Below are 27,942 nucleotides of genomic sequence, written 5' to 3' on the forward strand. Positions count from 1 at the left end.
ATTCAGTCACCTTCAACCTTTTTTGTTGTTTCTTCTGCAGATTTCCCTTATGTCTCTAAATAATATGAGTACACTCTTATTTCTTAACTTGCCAATTTCTAACATTGTCCATCAGCTTTCTAATTTAGTAGATGAGGATTCATGCTGTTAGTCTCCACCTGAAAATATCAAACAACCAACTCACATGTTTTCTCACCTTTGGTTCTCCTGAAACAGTTGTGTTGCGTTTGTTGCATAGATTGGCATTCAGTGTTGATGTTACTGTGACTATGGAAATATTGTTCTAGGATGAGCTACGTAGGCTTCTGTGATTCTTTTTACAAACTTTCAATTTTCCTGGAGTCCCTAATTGCTGTCTTTTCCTTTTCTTAGTTTTCTATGGAGCATTTATGACTCTATCCCCCAAATTCTCTGGAAGAGATGAAAGGCCCTCTAAATGTGCCCAAGTATATCAGCAAACCTAACCTTTCTGTTTTTGCTTGTTTGTGGACATCTGTCCCAGATCACTCTGTCCTCCTGCTCCAGTCTAGACTTGTTCGCCAGGTCATCCCGGGCCTTTCCTCTTCCGGTACCTGGGCATCTTCTTTGCCTCTCTTCCGTTTCCTGTATTCCTCTCTCTTGGTTTACTCCCTCCTTATGGTGGAAACATCCTCCAGCAGCTTGCTAAGAAGAGGGTGCGTGGCAGGTAAAGTTCTCTGAGATCCCACATCTCTGCAGATGTCTCCGTGCTTGCCTCACATTGGGTTAGCTTCGTCTATTTGGGTGTATAATTCTTGGTTGGAAATCATTTTCCTTCAGTTTTGAGGCCAGTGTCCTCTTGTCTTCTAGCATCCAGGGTTGCTGTTGAGGAGGCCAGTGTGTGTCTCGTTGCCCGTCCTCTGCTGGAGCTCGAGGGATCTTCTCTTCCTCTTTAGGTTAAAGCGTCCATGATGCTGGTTTGCGGTGGGGTCCATTTTCCTCCACTGTGCTGGGCACTTTCTTGGTCAGCCTGTTCACTTGGGAAACCCCTTCTTCCAGTTCTGGGAAACCTTTTTGTATTATTTCTTTAATTCATCCTCCCCCTCCACCATTTTCTCTCTTCTCTTTTACTGATACTCCAATTGGTTGGATGTTGGACCTCTGCATTTTATCCTTTTAATTTCTTATCTTGCCTTTCTTTTGTTTTTTTTTTTGAGGAAGATTAGCCCTGAGCTAGCTACTGCCAGTGCTCCTCGTTTTGCTGAGGAAGACTGGCCCTGAGCTAACATCCGTGCCCATCTTCCTCTACTTTATACGTGGGACGCCTACCACAGCATGGCTTGCCAAGCGGTGCCCTGTCCGCACCCAGGATCCGAACCAGTGGACCCAGGGCCGCAGAGGCGGAACATGCAAACTTAACCACCGTGCCACTGGGCCGGCCCTTTGCTTTTCTTATTTCCATTGATTTCTTCATCTTCTAATCTATCTATTGAAATTTTATAATTGCTGTCATCATATCTTAAATTTGAAGAGGCCTTTCTATTTACCCTGAGTGGTTTTGTGTATGTGTCTGTGGGGTTGTTGAAATAAAACCCTTTACCATTTAGTAGGAAGATTTCCATTCATTCTCCCACTTCAGCCTCTTGTGTTAGCCCTGGTCTTCATGCTGCCTGGGTTCCTGAACTTTTTCAGTTCAGTTCCTCTAAGGAAACCCTCCTGCTGGGGTGAGCGATTGAGGGCAGGGGGTCCAACTGCTCTTAAAACGGCCTTTCAACCCTCTTTCCGTTTGGCAGCTCCAGCCCTCAGCCTTACATTCACAGTGCCTGGAGCCTTCAGTTCCTGAACTTTCTGGGTTCTGAGGCACAAAAGGTCTTGCTTCATGTCGGTCACTCCATGTACAGGTGGAAGGTTCCAGTGTCCTCTGCTGTGTCCATCACTGCTCTCCCTCTGCTTGCTCCTCCCTTATTGCTTTTTCTCCTCTCTCATTTTATCCCCTTGGGCATAGAAGGGAGGGTCTCTAGTTTTCTTTTATTCCTTTACTAAAATTTAAATGGAATTTGCGGTGGGAATGGAGAAGAGCCTATAGATTCAATTTGCCCTGTTTAGCGGGAAGCCTGCTGTTCATTTTAATGATCGCATAATGTTCTATTGCAACATTATACCATAAATTTTATTTTTTAAATTTTACTATTTGTGTGTGTGTGTGTGTGTGTGTGTGTGAGGAAGATTGTTGCTGAGCTAACATCTGTGCTAGTTTTCCTCTACTCAGTGTGGGATGCTGCCACGGCGTGGCTTGATGAGCGGTGCTATGTCTGTGCTCAGGATCCGGACCCGTGAACCCCAGGCTGCCAAAGTGGAGTGTGCGAACTTAACCTCTATGCCAGCGGGCCGGCCCCAATACCACAAATTTTCAACCAGTCCCTATTGCTGAACATTTGGGTTAAATTTGAAAAATTCCAGTTTTTTGCCATTAGAAAGCATACTGCAGTGAAACATGCTTTACGTGGGTTCCCGTTCGTGTTTGGAAGAATATCCATAGGGCACATTTCTCAAACTGACATGGGCATTTTAATATTTGGTAGCGTGGCACTGGCAGAGGTGCTATCAGTCTTTCAGGCTTTCCCACCCAAGTGTGAGAGGAAGTGTGTAAGTCATTTTGACTTAGTTTTACAAATTCTTTATGAGTGAATTGAGCATCTTTTCATATGTTTATTAGCCATATCTATTTCTTTACTGTGTTTCTTATTAGTTTACTTTGCCCATTTCTTCTGTGGAGTTATTTGTCCTTTTCTTACTGATTTTAAGTGTTCTTTGTATATCAAGATATTAATTCTTTCTCAGATGTTTCACAAATATTGCCCTCACTTTGTTGTATGTCTTTTGACTTTATAGATGGGATTTTTTTGGGTTTTTTTGGCAACCCAGAACATTTAAAATGCCACTAGTCAGATTTAGCAGTCTTCCTCTTTATGTCATTGTCACTTCCAGTCAAGCTTGGAAAAACCTTTCCCATGCCAAGATTTTTTTTAATCAAACATGTTTTCCTCTAATAAATTTGATTTGTCTTTTACATGAAGATCTTGGATTTACATGGAATTAATTTTGCTATAAGGTGTGTGATAGGGATCTGGGGTTATTGTTTCCTCTATGGTCACCAGTAGCCCTAGGAGTCTGTCTGTCCTTCCCGCCTCCGTCGTGCTCAAAATGACTGTATTCTCTGGTTTATTTCTGGATGCTCTCTTTGGTTCCATTCGCCTGCATGCGTTCCTGTGTCAGTACCCTTCTGTTTAATTACTGTTGCTTTAGAATATTGTTTAATATCTGGAAGGCTAGTCCCTGCACACGCATCTTTTTCTTCGAGGATTGATTGATTGTCCTTCCTAGAGGTATATTTTCCTTTCGTAGTTGTTTCAGCGTGCATATGGAGGTCCTCACAGGGCGGCTCTCAGTTCTGGATTAAGCCGCATTTACAGAGCCCCCGCCTTCCTCAGGTGACCTCACATTCCCTCTGAGCTGGTGTCCTGCCAGACCCTGCCTCCTGGTTCAGACTTGTCCCTGTTCTTCCTGCCTCTTTGCAGCTGACCCGGCCTGAACACCAGTCCTTTTGGGTTCTGCATTGAATTGCTGTGTTCTTTCATCAAATGGTCCTTCATTAAAAAGCCCCAAATGGCTGGAGAGGAGAGGCTGGGTGGGGAGGGACTGCTAATGGGTGTGAGGTTCTTTTTGGGGTGATGAAAGTATTCTAGAACTAAATAGTGGTGGGGGTTGTACAACCGTGGGAATATACAAAAAAACCAATGAACTGTACACTCTAAGAGGGTGAATTTTATGGTATGTGAATTATGTCATAAAACAAAACCAGAAACAAGCCCCAGACAACAAGAGTCATCCCGTGAAGAAGGGGCCTAATTCTTAGGAAATTTAGCTCCGAACTTCCTGGCGGCGGAGACCGCAGAGGAAAGCCAGTACTCTCAAGCTCCTGAACCACTGTGCGGGGTGGCGGGGGGGGCTTTCTCTAACCCCGAGTTAGCAAATAGCAGTTCTGCAAAAGAGGAGGAGATGCTCTTGCTGTCTGGTTGCGAATACTGGCTGTAACATCACGGAAGCTGTTTTTCCAGATGTTCTTTCTTTCTGATCCCTGCGATGGTGTGGGGCTCCAGGTGTTTTCAGGTGCCCCGTGTCCAGTGGTGCCGAATGGAGCTTCCAGGTTGGCTTTGCACCCGCTCTTGGGCTGAAATGCTTTGCTGGTGTTTCTGATGTCTCCACTTAACCGCTCATTACCCTGACTGAGCGCCTCCTGGCCGTGCGCAGGGCACTCAAGCTGCTTTGTGCTCTTCCTCGCCAGACACAGCCTGAGGCTTTCGTTATAAAGTCTTTAAAGTCACTCAGAGACCCAGGGCCATCCGGGTTAGATAGCAGACCACAGGCTGCCTAGATTTCATCAGCAGATCCTCTCGTGGGGCTTATCACCCAGGCCAGATGCTCACCCACCAGCTCACCACAGCTTTTCCCCCACTGAGGTCATTCCTTCCCTGCCTCCGAGAGAGACTTGTGTTTCTTCAAGAGAATCGCATTTCTATACCTGATGCTGTGTCATCTCCACCGTGAGGGGATGCACCCGCCTGACGTGGTCTGCAGCTTGTGGCTTAGCTCTCCCAGAGCCCCTCAGGCCCCTCACCCTTGGCGAGAAGGGCCCTGTGGGTGACACGGTGCGAGGAGCCAGTGCCAGGAGGCGGGCACAGCCCCTCCCTGTTCAGGGTCTTTGTGAGCTCTCTCCAGTCCAGTGTGGAAAGGGAAGCTGGTCTGCCCTTATGCTTCCCTGATCGTTTCTGGAGAAAGACCATAAGATTTGAAGTCAAAGCAAAACAGTCTGCCTAGCTGCGTGGTTGACACATCATGTGAACGTGGTGTTTTTGCCCATCGTTTTCAGGGGAGATAAAGTTGGCAGCCCATCCATATTCCAGAGGGCTCGCTGTGAGCCTGTCCCCAGACTCCTCATGCTGCCACTTGGGGGTTAGCCCTGGGTTTGGGTTGCTGGAGAGAGAATCATCTCATGGTATCTCTCTTTACCTCAAGTTCTGGGTCAAAGGACTCTCCCTGGCCCCTTCAGGCTTAGAGACTCAGAGTCCATGGTGAGGCCTTCAGACCCCAAAAGGGAAGCTTAGGCTGTGGGGAACAGGTCCCAGCAAGGCTGGAGCCAAACTCATTCTTCTGGTTCTTCCAGCCCATTTGTCTGTAGTGAGATGTAAGCTGGGGGAAAGAACATGGGCCTACTTGGCAGGGGGCCCATTCTGCTCCCAGCCAGCTGTGACCTGGGGGCATGTCGTGTGCCAGCCTGGCTGGGTACCAAAAGACAAGATGATTGCCAACATTCTGTGGTTCCAGGATGTGAGGACTTTGCCTCCTGAGCCTCCCTTAGCATAGGGCGAACTGGGACCATTACCCCATTGTGGTTCCCAGCCGAGCCCTTGGGGCTGTCAGGAAGGGGTCCTCTAGAGCTCAGAAGCAGCCAAGGGACTCACCCCACAGTCAATTCTATGGTTGCGTGTCCAGCATCAGCTCCCTGGGGGCTTCGTGATGGTCCAGGCCTCTCCCTCATGTGCCGGTCAAGCCTGTCGGGGAAGCCGGACTTCCTATAAAAGCACTAGCAGTGGGCAGGTGGACTCTCCCTGTTGGTGAACTTTCTTGGGTGAGCAGAGATCAGCGAGGAGGCACAGGCAGCCCTCTGAGGAGAGCAGGAGCCCGCAGAAGGATGGGCTTGCGTGTGTGGCCCCGGGCGCTGTTTGTAGGCCAGCCCGGTCAATGCTATTCTCACTGAGTTGGGAAAAGGCCTGGAAAGACTTCTTGTTGCGTTTGCAGTGATACAAATTTGGGAGCAATACAGATGGCCAATTAGTCACAGATTCAAAAAGATTTCCAGGGGCAGAAACAAAGGCCTGAAAAGGACATGGTGAAATTCCTCTGGGGAGGATGGAAGTCCTGCCTTAGGGGTGAAGACATCCCTCTGAAGGCCAGGTGGGGCAAGCTGGTGGCAGAGCAGGTCTGTGAGGAAGAGCCCAGTGAGGGCCAGTGAGCTGGGGCTCCAGAGATGCTGGCACAGGTGTGGGCTGCCAGGAGCAGGGGAGTGGCCGAGAGCCAGACCGTGGAGAGACCCTTGGATTCATTTGGTCCTTCTTTCCTTCCTCAGACGCTAGTGATCATGTGCTGCACACCCAGCATGCAGCTGGGCTGGTCAGTTCTGCGCATCATGTTTGAAGGTAGAGAAACACCTTGAACTTGTACAGAGGGGCGGTGGTGGGCACACTGTCCCTGGAGGACACCCAGAGCCCTCATGGTTTCACCTGGGAAGCCAAGCTTTGGGTGGGAGTGTCTTGCTTTTGGGCTGGTGGCTGGGCTTAGGGAGGAGGTTGGAGCCATCTTGTCTTGGCTCCAGAATGCCTCTGGGTGGAAGTGACAGGGGAAGGACTTGGTGTTAGGAGACCTACCTTTTGATGGCAGTCGTCTCTGAAAGGGCCATCTGGAAGGGCAGTGGGCTCTAAGCAAAGTTTGATGGCCCCCTCTCAGGCCACCAGATGGGCTGCTGGCAGCGTGAGGCACTGAGGTTTCCCTGAGTTCCCAGAGGCTGAGTCTGAGTTTGTGTGATGTGGTGGAGGCCCTGGAAGGCAGAGGATGCTAAAGCAGTGTCAGAACAGGAATCTGGAACCTGGAGCCCGAGGTCCAAGGAGCACGTGGCCCTGTCCCCAGCTTGGAAGTGAAGACAAGAGGACTCGGGGCTCCAGACCACACCACCGTCCGTTACCCCTATGGGCAGGCTGCCGGACAAGGGACGGGGACCTCCCTCAACACTTTGGGTCCTTTGAAGTGAATGTCCTCACACAGAATCTTTCCTCTGAGTGGTCAGCGTGTTCTGGGCACCTCCTGTGTGCCACCATAGAGCTGGGCCGGGGGGAGACAGATGGAGGGGGTCCCTGCCCAGTAGGAGCTGCCTGCAGTTTAGGGAAGGCCAGGGTAAGAAGCCAGTGAGGTGGGGCCTCCATGGGGTGACAGGGTGGAGGAATCAGACTGGGAGGGCACTTCAACAAGGGCCTTCCTGAGCAGTTTGCCATTTGCTCCTAAAGCCACCCTGTGAGGTGTGTGCAGTAGGACCTGGTGCTGTTTCTCGGGCTCTAACAGGTTGAAGTGACCCACTGAAGGCCCAGCTGGTAAGTTCCGAGCTGAAATGAACACTTTGTTTCATGCCTCCGAATCCAGTGCTTTTGTGCGAGAATCATGAAATTGGGGTTTGCTGCCGGAGAGTGTTTGCTGACCATGGAAAACAGGGTGCCCTCTGCTCCTGGGTCACACGTGTGAGCTGAGCAGCCCACTCATAGGTCGGGAAGATGTCGCTGACCTGTGGCTTCCTCTGGAGCTTCGACTTCAGAGCTGCGTCATCCCAGGCTTTGCTCCTGGGGTCAGGATTCACCAGAAAGGAGTTCTGGCCAGGCTCTCTGCTAGCCACTTCCTCGGCCCCGGTTTACGATGGGTGTCTGTGGGCTGAGTTCAGCTCATAGGTAGGTTTTGGTTGGCTGGGCCAGCATCAGCCTGCACAGGGATTATGTTTTTAAAAAAATTAATTGCCAAAACTTAAGAATCAGGAGATTTCACGTAAGAATTCAGAGTTGCAGCTTTTCTAGAAAAACCAGATCTTCTGATCTGGGACAGCAGTCATCCTCCAGGGCAGTGATTGTCTGGGGAGAAAGCAGCTGCCTTCCTAGCTGGGGTCTGGGCTCTCCCCCTCCGTTGTCCTTTTGTTTCTCTGATGCTGAGACCCAGCCAGTGGTTCTTTATCATGCTGCCGGTTGCGTATTCCCTGCTTGTTTCACTGGCCCCCGTAGATGCTTATCCTGAGACAGAGGCCCCCGTGACTTCTTATGTCTCCAGACTCACTCACTTCTCTATACACACCTTTCATGGTCGGGCTTAAATACCAGCTGCTCTGGGAGCTTCGCCAGCTGCAGACTCTGGGTTCTCAGAGCACTGCATGTGTCCCTTTTTGTATCTCTAATGTGGCCATGTCACAGTTCAGACGTGATCTGTGTACTTCCCTTGAAGATGCTCTCGGTGGTGACCAGAGCCCCATTGTGGTCATTGTCTTTGCTGCAGCCCAGCACTGAGCTGGGCACGTGCCATAGGTCATGTCTGCTGAATCGATCACCCCCAACAATTATTTGGCCGCCGTATATTGCAAAGTGTGACAGAAATGGTTTCCTGGAAGATGAAATGAGATTGCCCTTTATATTTATTTGCTGGAATCACTAAGTTTGGAATGGTTTGGTTTTGGATGTAACTCCTGGAAGCGATCATTTTGAAGTCCCTACTGTGCTGGAAGGCTTAACCTTTCTGGAGACTTGATGGTTTGTATTAGTGCCTACAGCGTACAGTGAAAGGCTAGTGTGTCCTTGAAGAGGCAAGACCACACTTGTCCGTTTGTGTGTGACGAGCTGCCTGGACAAGAAAGGGCCCTGTGCATTTGGAGTGCGGTGGTACCTGCTGACCATCTCGTATCTGCCATGCGTGTCTAATTTATGCAGTCATATGACTGAGAACAAAGCAGCTTTTACCATTTGCGGGCAAGGCTTAGGATCAAATCTGATTTCAAGAAAAAACACTAAAAGTGTTAAAAGTTTGAAAATCTGTCTTTTGTCCTATTTTCCTAATAATGGTGAGGACCAGAGAGCCCTGGCAGCCAAGCCTAGGCTGGCTCGAGTATGCCTTCCTCTCCAGTACAGAGGGGACATTCAATGCGAGCATCGTCACCAGCAGCTGGAAATCAGCTCAGGCTCGACCTGGGGGTTGCGAGGTCCCTCTCCTGGGAGAGCTGTAAACCTTGGACATGAAAATGTTAACCACGTGTGACTTGGCCACAAAAAATGACCCCGTAGATATTTATTTTTTGGCCTGGAACGATGTTCATAAAGCTCATTGAAAAAAGCTGGATGTAGGTATAATTCTGTTTTTTTTTTTGAAAGACAAAAAATCGTGTGCACACATTTATTTTTGTACACATAAACCTAAAAGGGAAAACAATGGTGGTGATTATCTGACTGATGGGGTTTGGGATAATTTTAACTTTATTCTTTGTGCTTATTTTAATGTTCCCTAATTTCTTCAATGCCCGTGTCTCACTTCTGTCATACTAAATAATGGAGGGGAAGAGGACGGGGCAGGTGCCGCCCCTGCTCACGGCACCTGTGGGGTTGTGGTTGCCTCCTCCGACAGCGGGGTCTGCTGGTCTCGGTCCACGGGTCCAGCTCCCCACCAGGCAGAGATGGAGGCGAGATGAAGCAGTTGATAGAGGAACGAATTTCCTTTCTGGAGTGTCTCGGCAGCTTTGTGAGGACGGATAAGCTGCATGGGGTCCAGACTGGATCGTCAGCTGCCGGATATTAGCTGCGTGGGTGGAGGCCCCAGGGCTTCATTTCATCTGTTCTAATCACCATGGTGGTGTTGACAATTATTAGTTTTTCTAATATTTGACTGAGATCAGTGCTGATAAGGTGTCCTTTTCATTAATTTACAGGCATTGCTTTCTTGCCAGCTAGTATCTCTTATCTCATTGGAACCAATATTTTTGGGATACTTGCTCACAAAATGGGGAGGTAAGATGAAATGGAAACAGCACTCTGTTATAATAATAGAGTTCTTTTAAAAAAATTCTAAGTGTTTCTGCCTTAGCTATTGCAAGTACTTATTTTGATTTCCATTGAAAATGTGGACTGGGAAAAAAGATCGAACCGTCATTTGTTGACAGTGCTTTTTTGTGTTTTGATAGGTGGCTTTGTGCTCTTCTAGGAATGATAATTGTTGGAATCAGCATTTTATGTGTGAGTAAAAGATGACATTTGACAAGTGGAAACAGTCTGTAAATAAAATTTTTGCTTTGGGCAAGAATCACCGAGAAGTATTTTATAGCAATTTGAAGTTTGTTGATGTTTAGTTCCGTTACTAACATCTTTCATTTTCTTCCAATTTTTTTTATCTTCTTAAAAATTTTAGACAAGACTCTCCAAGGGATAGATTTTCATTTTATGTCAGTTGGAAGTTATTTGAATGTTTTATTACATAGTTTATATTTCACTTTTCCCCCCCACTATTATCTTAAACATTACAATGTATTAAATGCTTTAGGGCATCTAGTCTGAAACAACAGCAAGATATTTTTCTACAATAAAACATCTTCTACCAATGACCGATATCTATCTCAAATGAGTCCTCTGGTCCTTGTCAAAAGTGGAGTGTGGATCAGGCTGGGCTTTCACATGCAATTGACTAATTTTTCATGGTTGTCACAAAATCTGTCTCAGCTTCAACTTTGAAAGGTTTGGAGGGTCCCGTTCTCCCCAAGCCCCACCCTCCTCCTGCCTTCTCTTTCCTTCAGAAGGGAACACATACCAGGCCAAAGAAAACATTTTTAAGACTTTCCAAGACAATTTAGAATTGAATATCATGTTATTTTAGCATAATGTTTATTTCCTCTTACAGATTCCTTTTGCGAAAAACATTTATGGACTCATAGCTCCTAACTTTGGAGTTGGTTTTGCAATTGGTAAGTCACACAAGCCTTGTGCCTAAACGTAAAACTTTGTCTACCCTATTCCTAGGAAAGATTCCGTCTTACTCCAGCAGACTATCGTTGCTTAACCTAAATTTCTAGAAGCTTGAGAGGAGGCTGTGGTCAGCCGAGCTCAGGTACAACCTGTAGATCATCCACAGAAAGATACCTGCTTCCACATACTAGTCATTTATTTCCGGAAAAGCAGTGTTTTTAAAAGCCTGATATTTACACAAACCAGCTGATACTCTGCTGCTGAGCTTGGGCAAACAAGAGACTCCGTCCCTCAGAGCACGTTTGTTTGGGTTCAGATCTGTGAACAGACCTCATATGATGCTGGGGGACAGAGTGTGTTTTTTTATAAGGTTTGGCACAGAAAAGGTGGACTGATGTGCTGATGACCACCTGTGCTGCAGGAATTGTCACGGGCACAGGAGGCGAGTCTTTGCAATGTGAGGAACAGTAACTCACATGTTAGGAAGAATCCAGTTAATATTTTGGATAAATAGTATGTTTGTTTCTCATTTGTAATATACAGATTGATCACGAGAAAAGTAAATGCTAAGTCTATTACAGGATAAAGTCAGGAGTTTATTCTCTGAGTGGCACAGTGGAAACAAAGGACCGAGCCTTTGCTGAGCCCCCAGACCAGGTTAGGTCCCCGTGGTAAAAACATGTCCTCTCACAGCACCTTCGTAGCATCAGCCACAATGGTAATCCATTTTTCAACTCATCGCCTAACGCCCAACTCTTATATTCATTTTGTTCACCCCTGTGGCCCCAGCGCCTTGTACATATTAGGTGATTGGCAAATACTAGTTGAATGAAACAATTTCCCTCATCTTCCTGCTTCTGGTACTCATGGAGGTGAGGGAGCTAACATTTGAGTGCTCCGCGGGGTGTGTTCAAAGACCCTGTCTCATTTTAGCCAGTCATCATCATCCCATTTTATAGATGGGGAAATTGATGTTCAGAGAGATAAGACATGACCTGCTCACGCAGCCCGGGATTTGAACCCAGAACTCTGAAACCACGTGCCCTTTCTTTATGCTACCTTCCCCGACAATTCAAGAGACCAGAGATTCTAATACTGATTGTGGCGGTAGTGTTTTGTTTTGTTTTTTTTTAGCCAACAAAATGAGCAACCTCTTTCGATTTTAGTTTCCTGAGTAGGGCCGGATGATCCCTCAGACTCCTTCATGTTCTGGTACCTTCTGATCCTCCCTAGTACTTTCCAACTTTAATTCGTGTAGTCTAAGTATGAAGCCAAGATGTGGATGGGGAGGAGATGGGGGAGCCATGTCAGGTGTGCCCACGCTTTCAGGGCAAGGGAGAGTGGAGCAGAAAATGGTGAATCAGGAAAGCACCAGCAGGAAGCAGGCTGGGGGCCCACAGAGCCAGTAACCAGCAGCCCTCTGCATCTGGAATGGCGGGTGAGTCACCAGAGGACCAGGGCGCTCCACCATTCAGACAGTGGAGGAAGAGTGCGGCGAGGCAGAGAGTAGGCAACCGGGGGCCTGGGTCCAGTCCCAGCCGCCTTCTGCCATCTGTCCTCACTGAAGGCTTCGCTGCAGGGAGTCCGCCTCAAGACTTGCAGGTGGCGATGACAAACGGGGAAGAGCCTGCAAGGTGTTAGTTTAAGACGCAGTCCCTGACATTCAGCCCGTTTTCGGTTCACACTGGTTTTCTATGGACTGTGTTCTCTGACTGCCCACAGGGATGGTGGATTCCTCAATGATGCCCATCATGGGCTACCTGGTAGACCTGAGGCACGTGTCTGTCTATGGGAGTGTGTACGCCATTGCAGATGTGGCATTTTGTATGGGCTACGCTATAGGTAAGGACACTGGCTCTTCAGAATGACCTTTTATCTCAATGCATGATAGATAATGCCTACAAAAAATTATTTAAACCTTTGCATCTTTCTGTCTACAAGGCATCTGGAGAGAACTTTCTCTCATTCTCTGTTTTCTTAAAGGTCCTTCCGCTGGTGGGGCTATCGCAAAGGCAATTGGATTTCCATGGCTCATGACAATTATTGGAATAATTGATATCCTTTTTGCTCCTCTCTGCTTTTTTCTTCGAAGTCCACCTGCCAGGGAAGAAAAAATGGTAAGAAACTTTTAGGATACAATAAAGTGTTTCATGATCATTTTAGCATGGTCTTCTGAATGGTTTCCTCATGGTTTAGTTCTAAAATATATTTCTGCTCCTTTTGGCCAGAATTCTCCAAAGATAAATGGTGAAAGTTCCTTTTTCGTTTATACCACATAGGACAGCTACTTCTTTTACTATACCAAACATTATTTTATAAATGTGAAGAATGAAGTTATTTTTGTACATAGGTTAGCAGTCGGTATAGATCTTTTGTCAACCAAATATAAACATGGGATAGTTCAATTTGATTTTCTATGGTTCTTGAAAATCTTGGACATAATTTTTTGCCTCCTGTGCTTTCTTCTAAGATTAGCCATTTTTGGTGCTGTTTGCATTTCTCCTAATCCTCACAGCTTTTAGTAGTAGTGTCTTAGTCTTTACTGTAGAAGATTCTAGAGGTGGTTTTAGTGCAGGTAACAGACCTGTATGGAAAACTATCATATATGCACCTTTGGCCAGGTGTGAGCATGTAGAACCTTTAAATTTATAATTTCCTGACCAGAATCATAGCTATAGGCAGGATATGGTATTGAGTATAAAGTGTTCCTCTCTTGAACAAGTTCCAACTTATTGATTCTAAATGTGAATTTTGAGATGTAACAGTTATTTTAACCTTTCTGATAATTGTCCATACCTGGTGGTGGTGATATTGCTGATTTTTTAAACATCAAATGGTGATAGATACTCATCCAGCTGAAAGAAGAATGGCTGGGATTAAGAATGAATGAGATAAACAAGGCAAGGGGAGACGGTCTTTTTGTGTTTATGAATGGATGTGAGGTTCGTTTGTGATTTCTCTTGGGAGTACATCAGAAGTTCTTTCTGATCATTGAACTGAAATAGGTCTTAATGCTTTGGCATTTCTTGAACTGCCCTTTTATGATTTTCCCCAAAGAGTGGGTTTCAGGACAGACACGGACCCTACGGTTAGGTTATGTGCAGGCTTTATTTATTTGGGGCGTTTTTTGCATTCATTAATTTGTTCGATATATTTAAAAAATATATCTAGCACTGAGCACTGGTCTTGTGCCCTTTATTAGGTAGGATTTCACTAGAGAATGCTGAATTACTCAGGACCCATTTGACTCAGAGGAGTGGGAGGTGCTGTGGAAATATTCTGACGGCAGCCATCCCCTCTTCCTTCCTCCAGCTTAGGTGCCTCTCCAGCTCTGAACGCCGTGGCGCTTTCTCACACAGCTCTTGGGGAATCCCTGTTTTGCAGCCTGTTGGGTAGGGTCCCTATCCATCTTTGTTTGGCGGACCCAGCACAGTGCCTTGCCCAAACCAGGGTCAGAAAATTCTCAGTGCAACAATTGAAAACTGTCATTCTGTAGCCACCACATCAATTTGATTAAGACTGAGTGAAGGTTACTTCCAACCCTTCTTGATGGAAAAAAAAATCACTTACAAATACTCTGTCACTCAGGAGACTGTTTAAGACTCTTGGAAGAGAGTGAAGGGCTAGCACAGGGACTGGAACAGAACTGTCGCAGGGGGAAATGATAGCATCTGCCTCGCAGGGTTGCTGTGAGGATTAAATGAAAGAATCCCAATAGCATGCTTAGCCTCGTGTCTGGCACACAGTAAACGCTCAGTGTCTTTCCAATACTGCCCGCTCTTCTTTCTTGCTTTACTAACTCTCTGACTGACTTTGTCAGCCCAGTGGTCCCCGAGTCTCCTCCCTTTCTTCTCTCTGTGCAGGGAGAGCTTCCTTTTGCTATTCTGGCCCCTGAGCTGCTGTACGGGCTTCCCCAGCCGAGGTGTAGACGTTAGCAGCTGTCGTCTTATCCCTTTGTCCGCAGCAGCATGAGGGCTTATCTTGGAGGAAATGGATGAGGTCAGAGGATGAGCAGGGGTAAGCTTGCCCAGCCAGCTACCATTCGATCCACAAAATGACTGGCAGGAGGCAGGCCTCAGTACGTCTTCTCTTTTCACATTTAAACCATGCTTTAGTTCCTTTAAAAAGAAAAATGCCTAAGGAAGTGGAAGAGACAGTCCTAAAAAGCAACAAGAATTACAGGCTTCCAGAAAGCCACTTTCACTGTAAAATGTCAAAATCCTTAATAAGTGCCTTGCAAGATGAGTCATTAAAATCTTGAGAAAATGTGCATCTCGCTGCCATAATTGATGCACATAATTGAAGGCATCAGATTGGATGCCATTTGACTGGCATAATGGTAACATTTGAGGTGGCGGCCAACAGCTGCTGCCGACTCATTGTGCAAGCAGAGCAGGAAGGAACGGGGTGGAATCCGATAGCACCTAATGATAAGGGGGAGTGAGGGCAGGGCAGCAGTGGGCGCCGGAGGAGGAAGGATCGATGACTGGCCACTTGAGAAAATCCAATGCAGACAAGTGCTGACGTTCAGGATCAGCAGTTCCCAAATGCAGGGGGACGTGAGAGCCAGAATAAGACATACAGACCTTAGCAAATAATTCTTTCATTAGGCAACATGCTGATGATGAGGTGTTTGGACCTAAGCTATTCTGTATTGAAAGGTCTAACGCTGTTTCCATGGATCCCAAGGCAGAGAACCATGAACTAGTTGGTGAGCACTTGAGTTTTTCTTCCATTTGGTATATTGGATTTGTTTTTTTATAATCAGTGTTGAATTATCAATACAGGTGGAGAAAAAACCCTGTTTGTTACTCAAGTTCCTCTGGAAGTGTAAGAAATATCAACACTGTCATTTGAGGAAAACTGTTCCAGTCATATGACAATTACACACAGCGCGTAACTCTCAAAATATCCAGTTGTGAATAGTTGTGCTCTGGTATGGATCTTTTTTTCCAGGCTGAAAAATTATTTTTAAAGATAGGGCACCTTTCTTACATCTTACTCTTGAAGCTTCTAATCGTTGCCCAGACAGGAAACCAGGCGGTTTGGGGCTGCAGCTTTCGTTTCTTGGGTGGCTCTGGGCTCTCTGAGTCGTTCCATGTAGTTCTTCCCGCTGCTCTGTTTTCTGGGTGCCGGACGTTGATGCTGTGGGTTGGGCAAGGACTGCCTGGCTAGAAGCTAAGGGGACTGAATGTGCTCTGCGTATATAATCTATTTATGGAAATGCGTCCATTTGCAGGGCATTTACATAGTAGTTATGCAAAATCATCACTAATTTTTTCTTATGTTAAATAAAACTTTTCTAGCGTGCAGGCCTGGTATCTACCCAAGTCTCGGAGCCTGGAGTGCTTGCCTGTTAATGGTTTTGCTGGTTCCCTGTCCCAGCTTCGTATTTGCGTTACTTTTGCACTTCATTTGGTCCACCATGTTTTTCCCGCTTTGAAGATCCTGACTCTGCGTCTGAGAGGAAACCAGGCTGGGCTTCAACGCTCAGTAAATGGGCTTTGCTCTGATTTCAAACCACCACCACCTCCTTTTTATTTTCTCTTCAGTCGAGAGTCAAATGCACCTTTCTCCCCACCGCAGTGCAGAGTGCTGTTTTCAATTACCTGGCTGCTCCACGGGCCACGCCATATACGTCCCTCACGCACACAACTTACCTACTTGATGCTGTTCATGTCTCTCTTTTCATGGCACTTTTAGAATGTTACATGCCATCCGGCTTATTTATTCACATATAACTTTTCTTTTTCTTTTTTCGGGGAGGAAGTTTCGCCCTGAGCTAACATCCGTTGCCAATCTTCCTCTTCTTTTGGCTTGACGAAGGTTAGCCCTGAGCTAACATCTGTGCCGATCTTCCTGTGCTTTTTATGTGGGATGCCTCCACAGCACGGCTGATGAGTGGAGTAGGTCCGTGCTGGGATCCGAACCCATGAACCCAGGCCACTGAAGTGGAGTGTGTGGAACTTCAACCAGTTGGCCACAGGGCTGACCCCTTATTCATGTATAACTTCTTGTCAAAGTATAACTATTGCATATTAAGTCTTTCAAAAGAGGTTCAGTAGCCAGTAACCTAGGTTTTAAAAGCTAGAAACTAGTATTTCAAGGAAGAAAACTTCTTTACCTGAAGCAGATAGGTCGTGTCAACAAATGTGGTTTGGCTGAACCGATAAATTCTGACCATTTAAGTCTGTATGATGACAAATAATCAGTCTGACTAACTTCTTCCCTTACCCTGCAGTTTTGAAGTCAAATCCATACGATGTGCCCAGTGCTCAGCTCCGGGGGGTCCTTAAGTCTGCATATATGTCCAGTCAGGTCCAATGGCAGATGAACCAAGAGACAGAAGGCAGTTAGGAAGAAGGTAGAATGATGGCCATCCTTTCCAAGGCTGCCTCACTGCCTGTGGCCTGAGGGTCAAGGCCCCTTGCCTGGCATTCAAGGCCCTGCACTCTGTCCCTGTGCCTCATGATCAGATCTCTGTGGTGGCCAGGCTGGCTTACTTAGTGTCCCTGTTTTCCTTAATGTCCTATTTGGTAAATAATCCATTCTACACTCATTCCCAGTTCCCTCGTTGTGCAAATCCTTTCCATCATTCAAGGTTCACCTCAGCTCCTCTCTCTTCCCTATCGCTTTCCCTGAGCACCTACCCCACAGTGAGCACGCCACATCGAACCCTGTGGAACCTTCATTCCTCGTGCAGTGAGGTCACTGAGTTGCTGGTATAGGACCTTGAGGGCACTGATGTACATACCTAGGAGTAAGCTGTTGTCAGCTCTATCACTCTGATAGTCCTAGATAATGCCACATAACTAGGGCAGTGTTTCTCACAGCACGTTGACACCACTGTCATGTGAGGGTAGGGACCTGGAATTTCATTTTTAACCTTCTTCCCTCAAGTGATTCTTGGGCACATTTCTTTGAGGATCACTAGCCTAGGGAGATGAGACATTGAGCTCTTTGGGGTTAAGCTTTTTGTGTAACAAGGACACATCCACGTGGGGAACATGGTCTTGGTGTACAATGTCTAGTGCCTCAATGACTTATTTTTAGAAATTGAACTCTTTATTACACACATGGATTAGCCATAGTAAGAAGCAGAATAAAAGCAAATGCAGTTAAATTTGCAGCTGACGATTTGAGCTGGCAGCCTAACTTAGAGGCTCAAGGAAGTCCTTATCTTAACATGTCACACAGGCAGATCATTTTGGAATTTCTTGGGAAATGATAAATGGGTTAGGCACTGAGTGGACTCATAGAAGCTTATCAAATCTGGGGACAAGAGCTGGGAGGAGTAGCTAACAAACACCAAGATAGGGTGCAATAGGCCAATGTAAGGTAAATTTTAATATAGATAAATGTTTCCATTTAGATTTTCAAACTGCACAAAAAGGTACTAGGGGAATAGTTTCACATGGAGGAAAACTCTGAAAGACATACCTAATCATTCATTTTAGTGGCACCTAGTGTCCCACTGCCATCCTCTGTACTCCTGACTCTACCGTGGAGCGTTGCACGAGTAGACTTTAGCATAAGGCTGCCTGGGCTCCCATCTGCCCCATTCTAGCTGTACATCCCTTGGTCAGTTCTGTAACCTCTGTGCCTGCACAGAGGGTTATCAACCTACCAGAGGGTTATTGTGAAGTTGAGGCATTGCATCGAAAATGCTTAACATGGTTCTGGCAAGATAAACATCTGCTGTGTTATCAGACTATGTGCTTGGTCTGTACACTTTCAGGAGAAATGATGACTACAAGTGCTTATCGGTTGAAGATGTTTATCAATTGAGGATCAATTGGCTATTTTTGCTTAATTTTCAATAACAATGAGGGCAGGCATGAGATTTTGATGTTCATAAGAGGAATATATTTTTTTAAAAAATCATACATTTGAGCAAGATCAGGCCAGCCAGGATTTGGGGAGAGGTGCTCTAGAAATGTCATTATGAAAAGAGAAAGACCCTGTGATGTTTAGTCTAGGGAAATCTAAGGGGCCATGGCAATGGTCTTAAAATATTCTAAGGGCGGTCTGTGAAGATGGCTGGTCTCAGAACTGGATCTGTGAATGGAAACAATGGAGACAGGTGTTAGTCCAGCCTCGGGTACATCTTTAAGATGAGAGCTTGCCTCATTAAGGAGAGAGTACCTCCTGGTTGAGGGTGTTGCCACAACGAAGTTGGTGAACAGAAGCGGGATTGGGTGGCCTCCAAGATCCCCAGACCCTAATTCCAAGATTCTGAGTATAAAAACCCTAATCTGCGTACCCCTTTCTTCCTAGCTTACAGGTTTGAGTCGACTTATGGCCCCAGTAGGTCTAACAAAAATAGTGCAGAGACAGCATCTCCTATTGTCTGGAACTTTCACTAAGTGTAGAAGTCCAGGTCTTCTAGGCAAGCCACCCGGCAATGGCACCAAATGACTGGCTAATAGTGGGTGGTACTATATATAGCTTTCAAACTAGTAATCTTTAAAAACAGTAGGTTAAAACCATCTATCTTTATGAAATAAGAAGTTAATCTATCTGCACTTTGCTCTCTTTTAGGCTATTCTCATGGATCACAACTGCCCCATTAAAACAAAAATGTACACTCAGAATAATATCCAGTCGTATCCGATAGGTGATGATGAAGAATCTGAAAGTGACTGAGACCTTCAAAAGTCATCAATGTATTTAATTGTATAAAACAGTGTTTCCAGTGAAATGACTCATCCAGAACTGTCTTAGGCATACCATTCATCCCTGGTAACAGAATAAAACCAACAAAGGTTATTTTTTCTTTTCCATGGTTATGATCGATTGCCAACAGCCTTATAAAGAAAAAGCAGCTTTTCTAGGGGTTTGTATAAATAGTGTTGAAAACTTTATTTTATGTATTTGATTTTATTAAATATTATACAATATATTTTGACGAAATATAGTGTAAATCTATAAATATTTGAATTCAAATCAAATATAATTTTTTAACTTACATTCACAGACACCTGGGCAAAAAGTCTTGTATTTTTTCTGAGTATTGGTAATGAGTGTTTAAAACTAAAGCACACATTATCTCCGAGACACTTCCAACAATGAGAAACTAGGACGTCTGAAAAAACAGAATTAAGACAGCATATATTATGTAGTGACACTGAGTGCTGAGTTAAACTTGTAATTACTATCAATGTATTTATGAGTTAAAAGCTAGTTATCTCAAATGCAGAGACAAGAACTTGGAGTCAGTCATCTTTTGGATTTATCTGTGAATCTTAGCTGGCATTAGTTTTCTATGTAATCACCTACCTGGAAACAGATGGTTGTAAATGATATGTTCACATGTCATGTGCTCGGCAGCAAACATTAAAGCCAATAAGGGAAAAACAGTGGGTGTTCTCAAAGCAGTGAAAAGCACCCAGACATAGTTATGGGCAACTAGAAGCTTTCCCTTTAAGACATATACTTGTCTTACCAGATGGAAGCAAATTGAGGGTAGATGTACCTTATACTGTCAAGGTTGTTTAAGAGTGGTAAGCTCTATCACCATCTAGTTCAAATTTTAGAAAAGAACTTTAAAAGGCTAATAGCTGCTATGACATGGAAAACCCAGACCATAATCTTCGACCTGTTTGGAGGTCACCCAAGTGTTTTCTAGGGGTCTATTAATTTGGAGTTGTCTGAAACTATTATTTTCTAGACTGCTGAAAGTTGTTCACATCAAGGTGAACACAAACTTTAAATGAACATGAAGGAGTGAAATTATATCTTGAATCACATTAGGAAAACAGGTAAAAATAATAAGGTGGCCAGGACACACCCCTTTCACAGGCAGAAAAAAACCAAACATCTAAAAATGTCTATGTATTACTGTACCATCTAGTGCTGTAATGTAGTGTTCCTAAGCATGACAACATTGATGTGCCTTTTCGATGTAACAGCCAATACTGTTAGTGAACACTGTCAGTTGACATCAAGTTTTGCATGAGATGTGATTGGAGTGTGACGACTGTGGAATGGCTCAAATACTTAATTCTGTAGTTCTGTAATTGTAAACAAAAATTACCTAATGTTCTCTGTTAAGCTACAATTACGTTTCTGTTAACTTGGAGAAGGAGCAAAGAACTTGAGAACAAGGACTCCTCAACCGTATAATTCTCTAGTAAAGTAGCTAATACTTTAATTACATTTGCTTTATGAAGCTTTTCTGTGGGGCTTTTTTGAATGATTTGAAGTCTGGTTTTCAAGTGCAGTGTGTTGGAAGCAAACATGCTCCCTCGTGACGTATTTGCACTGGGCAACTTCCACAAGTCCACTGCTTTGGAAGATGGCTTTGGAGGCACTCTTATATGGCTAATGTAAAAAGGCAGATTATTCTCTACTTCCGTAGGGGAGAGTCCTCAAAAAGAACATGCTACAAGGCAGTTTCCTTCGAGGGTTTGTGGTTCTCCCCGCTCCCAAGACCGTATAACTTACTCCTATTTTATTTTTGCCTTTAAGGCTTCAGCCTCTTCAAGAATGACTGGCAAAGGCATGCCCGCTGTTGATCCCTAGAGATAACAGAAAAGAGATGAGTTTTTCAGAACTGTTTTGGAAGCAAAAGGTATCTGTTATATGAGGGGAAAAAAAAAGAAATTGTAAGGTCTTTTGTATGACTATATTCTGGAGTTAGCAAGACTGTGAAAAGAGAGGCTTTTTTTTTTTTTTTAAATGTGTGTATCAGGACAAAAAATATACAGCTTTCTGAACATTTATCTTTTGAGCAGAGGTGGTTTTTATGTTTGTACCTGACAAAACAGATATAAAAACCTTAATGAGGTAGCAATGAATGTTCAGTTTTCTTTTGACTGCTAACTGTATCTAGCTACATCATGTTTTAACTAGTTTTACTTAATAAATCTTCTGAACATTACTGTGCCTGCTGTATTCCTTTATAAACAAGACATTACTGTTAGAATAAAATACATAAGGTACTGTTTTGACTGTGGATCTTCAATTAAAAACTATTCTTTTCTGCTTGCAGGCATCAGGTAAAATCCACTCCAGGTTAGTTTGAACCAGACTTTTTGACTTTGGAAAATGTTTTAAATTGAAATATGTAACTAGCCACATGATGTCAATGTGGAAAAACCAGTAAGTGATCCTTGCAGTTCTAAAGTTATATTGTTTTCCTGATTGCTAGGAACAAGTAACTATAATACCAGCCATTTGACACTGTGGCCCATGGACCCCTAGAAGTTCCATAAAATCTATGGTGTGCATATTTGTATCTTTCAGGGGTAAGTGTCCACAGTTTTCGGGGAATTTCCTGTTGCCCCCTTTTTAATAAAAGGAAAGCTATTATCTCAGTTTAGAAATAAAGACAATATTTTTTAAAATTAGATTGTAAATTTATTCACTTTTAGGGGACTTAAGATTTTATCTTACTGTTAGAGTCAAATATTTTCAAATGCCTTTCAAAAAATTCAGATATACTTAAATTTAGAACTAGACAGTACCCTCAAATTTTTAGTTTTCTCCTCTCAAAATCACCAAATGGCCACATAGTATTTCAACTAATTCTGATACTGAAGAATAAAAGGCTTGATATTAAGAAATGTAGCCTATTAATTCTGACTCCAAAATAATGCTCAGATGTTGCTCATCTTGATGTCTAACCCATTCATCTAAATACCAATGTAGAAAATATACTTTAGTCTAATTACTAATAGCAGAGGCAAATCCATAATTGGTATTTCATTAAAGAAACAGTAAAACCAGTATTTAATGTTTTGAGGCAATTTTCAAAATAAGCAATTTTGTTTAGCAAAAGTGGACTTTGTTACGCTTGTTTGCATGGCCAAATTACACCAGGCGATAATTCCATAGAGATGCAGCAACTACTGTTTTCAGATGTCACCAAATGAAGATATTCTTGTTTTCTGTGGTAGTTTTTATTATTTTTTAGCTATAGATAACATAGCATGGCAGCAAGATTACATCAGGAATGTAGTATAGTACAAGTGTTTTCACTGAAGCCTTCTACCTTACTATCCACTAGGCTATGTGGAGTGTCCCTCTGCATTAAAGGACAACTGTGATTCCTCTACTGCCTCTCCCAGTAGATATAAAAATAGTGCACTACATTAAAGGTGTATTTTACAAATATCAATAGCAGCATTACTGAGCTTTCCATAACTGTACTTCTACAGAGTTAAATACTTTTAACACGAGTAGATTTTCATAAAACCAAAGTTTTGCATTATTTCTACAGCTCTTTCAAATGCGTCAGTTGCAGCAGCATGCTTGGATGTCACTAAAACTTCCATGATATAACCCATAAACACCAGCCACTTACAGACACTCCGCCTTCCACATTATCACTGGTAAGTTATTTTTTATGATAAGATGAAAGCTGGTTATTACATTAGGTAGATTGTTTCAAGCATATGTTACAGAACAGCATTTTAACTTTCAGAGAATAAGGTGTATAAAGACTTCTATAGCAGTGTTCTTTTAAAATGCAAACATGCTTACATAGAAAACAAAAAAGGGGGGTATACACAGATATATTTTTGTTATAAACTTGGCCAAGAAAGGTGTTTAGTTTCCTAATATTTCACTTAATAAAATAACAGGAATGAGAATTGGCTATTGATTTTAAAAGTGGAATAACTTTTCTACCCTCAAAAATGTATTTATCACCCATATAAGTCATACCTTTTATTTGAATAGCTTTTTACTGTTCAGAGCACTTTCACAGTTATGCTATTGTTTTCCTCACAACAATCCTGTGAGGTAGTTAGAGTAAGTCTTGTTTATCCTACCTTAGAGCTGGGGAGACGGTGGCACAGAGCCCTTTTGTGGCTCGCCTATTGTTACACAGTCCATCAATGGCCAATGGAAGAGCTTGAACTTTTGTACGGAGTCCTGAGCTATAGACTGGGCCAGAATCTTTACTATTATACTATGCCCTTTCCTGCCAGCCATAAAAGATGCTCCAACTAGTTTTAAATTCATGTCAGTTTCAGTATATATCAATTATCATAGTAGTTAACCACAAAAGGAAAATACATATACATATCTATTTTATAGGCATATGAAAGGCCAAAACTTTTATGGTATACCAACAGATGTCATGCTCACATTTTCCCTCAGTCGTATGTTACTGGGATCCACATGATGGACTGAGTATCAGAGTAGATCTTCATTTTCAGAGAACTGGCCCCAATTCCTATGTATCTGTACTGTCTATTTTTATTAATTTTTTTAAATAAAGATAGTTTAAATTATAGAAGCATTCAGAATGATCCTCATTTTTTAAGCCTGGAGGATGTCAGACAAAGAACTGAATCTATTTTGCATAACTCCTCTCCTTCACAACATTCTCCTGCATGAAAATGTTTCTAACACAAAACAGCCAAAACTAGTTATCAACACAATCATTTTAAGAACAGTCCTCTGAAACTTTCAATATCCTTGCACATGCTTTATTTCCTATGGGAGAACTGAAGATGAAAAATAATCATAAATGTTTAGAACTTTCATTTAAAAAGAAAGCATCAACATTTTGAAAGACATTTCAAAATCCTACCGGTCACTGTTTTTTAGTAATCTTCTTACCCTCTCTACAAAATTCTTGACCAACTGCATTCCATGTTTATTCCCTATTACATTTTTTCAATGCAAGCTCTTCAAATTAACCACTATATTCTTACTATACTTCAAATGTATAAAAACTTCAGAAAAAAATTTCACAGAAGCATAGAAAGCAAGCAATATATGTAAAACTTTTTTTTTTACTAAATCAGCATAACCAACTAAAGCTGCAGCATCTGCTTTCGCGTTACATTTGGCAAAAACAAAAGCACTCCCCAAAACCACAAAACAACAAAAATCTCCAGTAAGTAGAGATGACAAACTCCATAACGCAAGGTAAGATTCAAACCTGTTCCCTCAATGATTGCTGTTGTCAATTGGGCATGCAACAAATTTGTTATAACCATGATGGAAATGAAAACATTTCAAGAATCTGGACAGTAGCCTATTTAACACTAATTCAAAAACTAGAAGGAAAATAACATCAGACATCACACATACATAAACATGAAAAGTTAGCTTACATAATTACATAATTAGAAAAAGTTAAAAATAAATTAGTAAAAATAAATTCCCAGTATAAACCCAAAAGCACAGCTATAAATGCAATCTGCAACAACCGATTTAGTGAGCTGGTCATGTTTCTGCTGGAAAACCATCTTTTTCATTCTTGTTCTTAAACAAGCAGTAACTGTGGAGAAGCAGTCCAAGTGCATTATAAGAGGGTTTAAACATGGTTTTATCTGTGGTACTTTAGATGCAGCTTTCCCCCAATCAGTGGAAAGTTTAGAGAGACTGTCTGTTACACAGACTCAGATGGGCCAAATAAGTCATCTGATATGCTGCTGAAAGGCTGCGAGTCTATGAGCTGGGTTATTTCACTATCATCAAGGTCCTCTTCTGTATCTTCTGTGTACTTGCTTATTTTTTTGGAGTGCTGGTCTAAAGACAGACTTTCTAAAGATTCGATGTCTTCAATACCTGCTCTATAGTGGATCATAAGCAGTGTTAGAGCTTGTAGTCTTTCACCTGATTTAGCCAAAGCAGCAGAAAGAAGTGATTTTTTCCTTGTATCGGTTGTCTCTTTTTCTTCTCTAACAAGGGAATTATTGTGTTCCAACTCCTGATCAATTTCATTTTGCAGTTTATCCAGCATGAACTCTAGTTTCTGGATCCTTTCCTCTGTAGGCAAGCCCCTGTAGAGATCACGACCAATTTCTTTAACTGCAATGAAAACACTGTCGTCCAGACCGCCCTCCTTTCTCACTAACTTTATTCCTGTGTTGTTTCCCCGTTTAGAAGGACTGTTTGGACCACAGACCTCTGTGTCACTGCCTTCGTTGTCTGATGTGTTCGGGGTGTGTTTTGGTGAAGGTTCTACTAGATCAGCTCCTGGTTCAGATGGGCGAGTTTTAGAGACTTGACGCAAACTTAAGAAACGAGAGCTAGTGTTGATAATATGTCTCGTCAAACCTGTTGTTTTATTAACTGACTTGCTAGCTTCGGTGTCAACACGAGGTGGGAGGCCTAGGAGGGTTTCTTGTCCTTCCACTCTGAGGGTTTTCAGGGTCCGCTCTATCTGCCTATCAGTTGCTCCACAAAGAGGAGTCTCGGCTAGACACTTTTCCTGACATTTTTTATGGCAAACATAAGCACAGAACATACATTGGGAAGCAGCTTTAGTCCAAACTTTTTTCTTACAGTAATCACACCAAGTTGGGTTCTGGAACTGAGTATCTTGGAAACTATGTTTATTTTCTGTTACACCCATCTGTCCAACAAAGTGCTCCTCTTTAGGTAGGGCAGAAACCTCTTCAACCAAATGGAGTTCTTTTTCTTTCTCTACGTTAGAAACTATATGGTGGTCTGGTTCTCCTTCTTTCACATATTTGAATTGAATAGTAATGTCACCAAAGCAAAATTTGTCATTGAATCCCTTCTGCATACTCAGATTGCGGAGTGCGGTTCTTGTGACCATAGCCTTAGGCGTTGGGGCTTCTAATCTGAATTTGGAAAGGTATTCCATGTTTGATGTAGCTAGGCATCCTAATGCCACCTCTTCAAGTTTTAAGCTAACATGCCCCAAACAGATGAGGCCCCCTAACTTGAAAGGATCCCTGCACCACAGTGCAACGTTTAAGTATCTGTGGCTGGCTTCTATGTCAAAGAAACAGGTCGCTCTCGTTCTTGTCCATTTTCCTAGCTTATTACGATAAGGAATTTCTGATGATTCCCACATTTGAGGATCATCCGAACTGTCCTTTGGAGGGCAGGAACTTTCTGAAGGAAAATCTTTCGCCACTTCTTGCTTTGCTAAAAACTGCTTACGTGCAGCTGCATCTTCTACGTGATCCGTATTTTTTGCTTGCTTTTCAACAGGCTTATCTGCAGGAGGAAGAGGCAGCACCTTCTCTGGCTTTTCAACAAGAACATCTGGTTCTGCCTGATTTGGGGCATCAGCAGAAGGCAAAGGAACTTTCACTTGTGGTCGTGGTGGCACGGGTGGTTTGAAAATGGATCCTTGGGTGGGTTTTGACACGTGCGCTGGGTCTGTTATCTCACAAGTTTTTAGGGCTAAGGGTTTACTTCCTTCTTTGGATGGAATTTTTGGTGGTGGTGGGTGACTTCCTACAACTAATTTACGGTTTAAAACTGGCGATATAGTTCCAAGGGGTTTAACAGAAAGTGTTGTCGGAGTACGTTTGGGACTGTGACTTAGTGATTGTGCCTCATCTTTGAACTCACTTTGTGCTCTGACATCACTTGCCAAGTCTTCAAATTCAGAATCCAGGTCTCTATTTTCAGCGTCTACTGCCAACCCAGTTGTTTCCTCTTCATAATTTGGTTGGCATGAGCTTGACAGAAAGTTTTCTTCCAACTGTCCAAAGTTATCTTGCAGCACTGCACCCTGATTACTTTGGCCGACAGGCCTTTCATAATACACCAGGACTCGGTCACCAGCCTGCTTGATCAGCTTCAACACTTGCAGTGTAGATGTTATCTTCACACCTGTTTTAAGATTTTACAAGGGAAAATATATAAATTAATGTAAAAAATATTACCTAAATTTGCTAAATATAACTGGCATTAATTCATGATTATTTAACTAATGGAAAAGTAATAGGGAAACCTCCAAAATACATTACTAGTTTTTGGATGCATTCTCAAACCCTGAATGCACTGATGTCCTGGAAATGTTTACCTTTACAAACCAAATGATGACCTAAAAATCCCTACAGGGTGCCAAGCTGCTAACTCCTAACTGCTTTCCGTTCCTTCACAGGTTTAAATGACATTATTTCTGTTTGAATTGAGGAAGTGAGCCCTATTGAAAAGGATTCTAATGATTAAACCAGACTTAGAAGGATGGGAAACTGTGATTTTACTGAAGGAAATTCCAAAATATACCAGGGATTACAACTATGTGGTGAATGATTCAAATTAAGAGACCAATCCTTGAAATAAATTTAGCAAAAATACTATACTATGAATAATGGACTCTTTTACAGATTCTTTTTATTAGCCCTACCCATTAAACTGATGTTTTTCAGGATTAGGAAGGCATAAATTGCTTTAAAGTTGAACAAGTTGGTTACCATCTGCACCTATATTGGTAATATCTAAAGTTTTCACTTTATTATTTTCTAACAGGTGCTACATTAACATAGTTCAAAACTAAAAAGGTAGAGAAAGATGTACAGTGAAAAATCTCCCTTCTACCTCTGTCTCCTAGGCATGCTAGCAGCTTCTGGGTATTCTTCTAGACATCTTCTAGGTATATTACTTAAAGGCTCAATTTGTTTCCTGCCCTCTCCCCACCCTCCCTAAAACAGTACTTACCCAAGCTACC

At 43.2% G+C, this 27,942-nt stretch overlaps 2 protein-coding genes across 2 annotated transcripts in view; one reads left to right on the forward strand and one right to left on the reverse strand.

The window, feature by feature from the left end:
- SLC18A2 (solute carrier family 18 member A2) overlaps positions 1–24,586 on the forward strand; it is a 40,508-nt gene extending 15,922 nt beyond the window's left edge. Inside the window, exons 11-16 of the mRNA XM_046649521.1 lie at positions 9,518–9,596; positions 9,770–9,821; positions 10,480–10,543; positions 12,267–12,386; positions 12,528–12,661; positions 19,086–24,586. Coding sequence (XP_046505477.1) covers positions 9,518–9,596; positions 9,770–9,821; positions 10,480–10,543; positions 12,267–12,386; positions 12,528–12,661; positions 19,086–19,190 — 554 coding nt within the window. The 3' untranslated portion in view covers positions 19,191–24,586. The remainder of the gene's footprint in view (positions 1–9,517; positions 9,597–9,769; positions 9,822–10,479; positions 10,544–12,266; positions 12,387–12,527; positions 12,662–19,085) is intronic.
- The window catches only part of PDZD8 (PDZ domain containing 8), an 84,232-nt gene continuing 80,564 nt past the window's right edge, over positions 24,275–27,942 (reverse strand). Inside the window, exon 5 of the mRNA XM_046649514.1 lies at positions 24,275–27,101. Within this exon, the coding sequence (XP_046505470.1) occupies positions 24,895–27,101 (2,207 nt within the window). The 3' untranslated portion in view covers positions 24,275–24,894. The remainder of the gene's footprint in view (positions 27,102–27,942) is intronic.

The sequence above is a fragment of the Equus quagga genome, chromosome 2 (genome assembly GCF_021613505.1).
Source record: "Equus quagga isolate Etosha38 chromosome 2, UCLA_HA_Equagga_1.0, whole genome shotgun sequence".
NCBI lineage: Eukaryota > Metazoa > Chordata > Mammalia > Perissodactyla > Equidae > Equus > Equus quagga.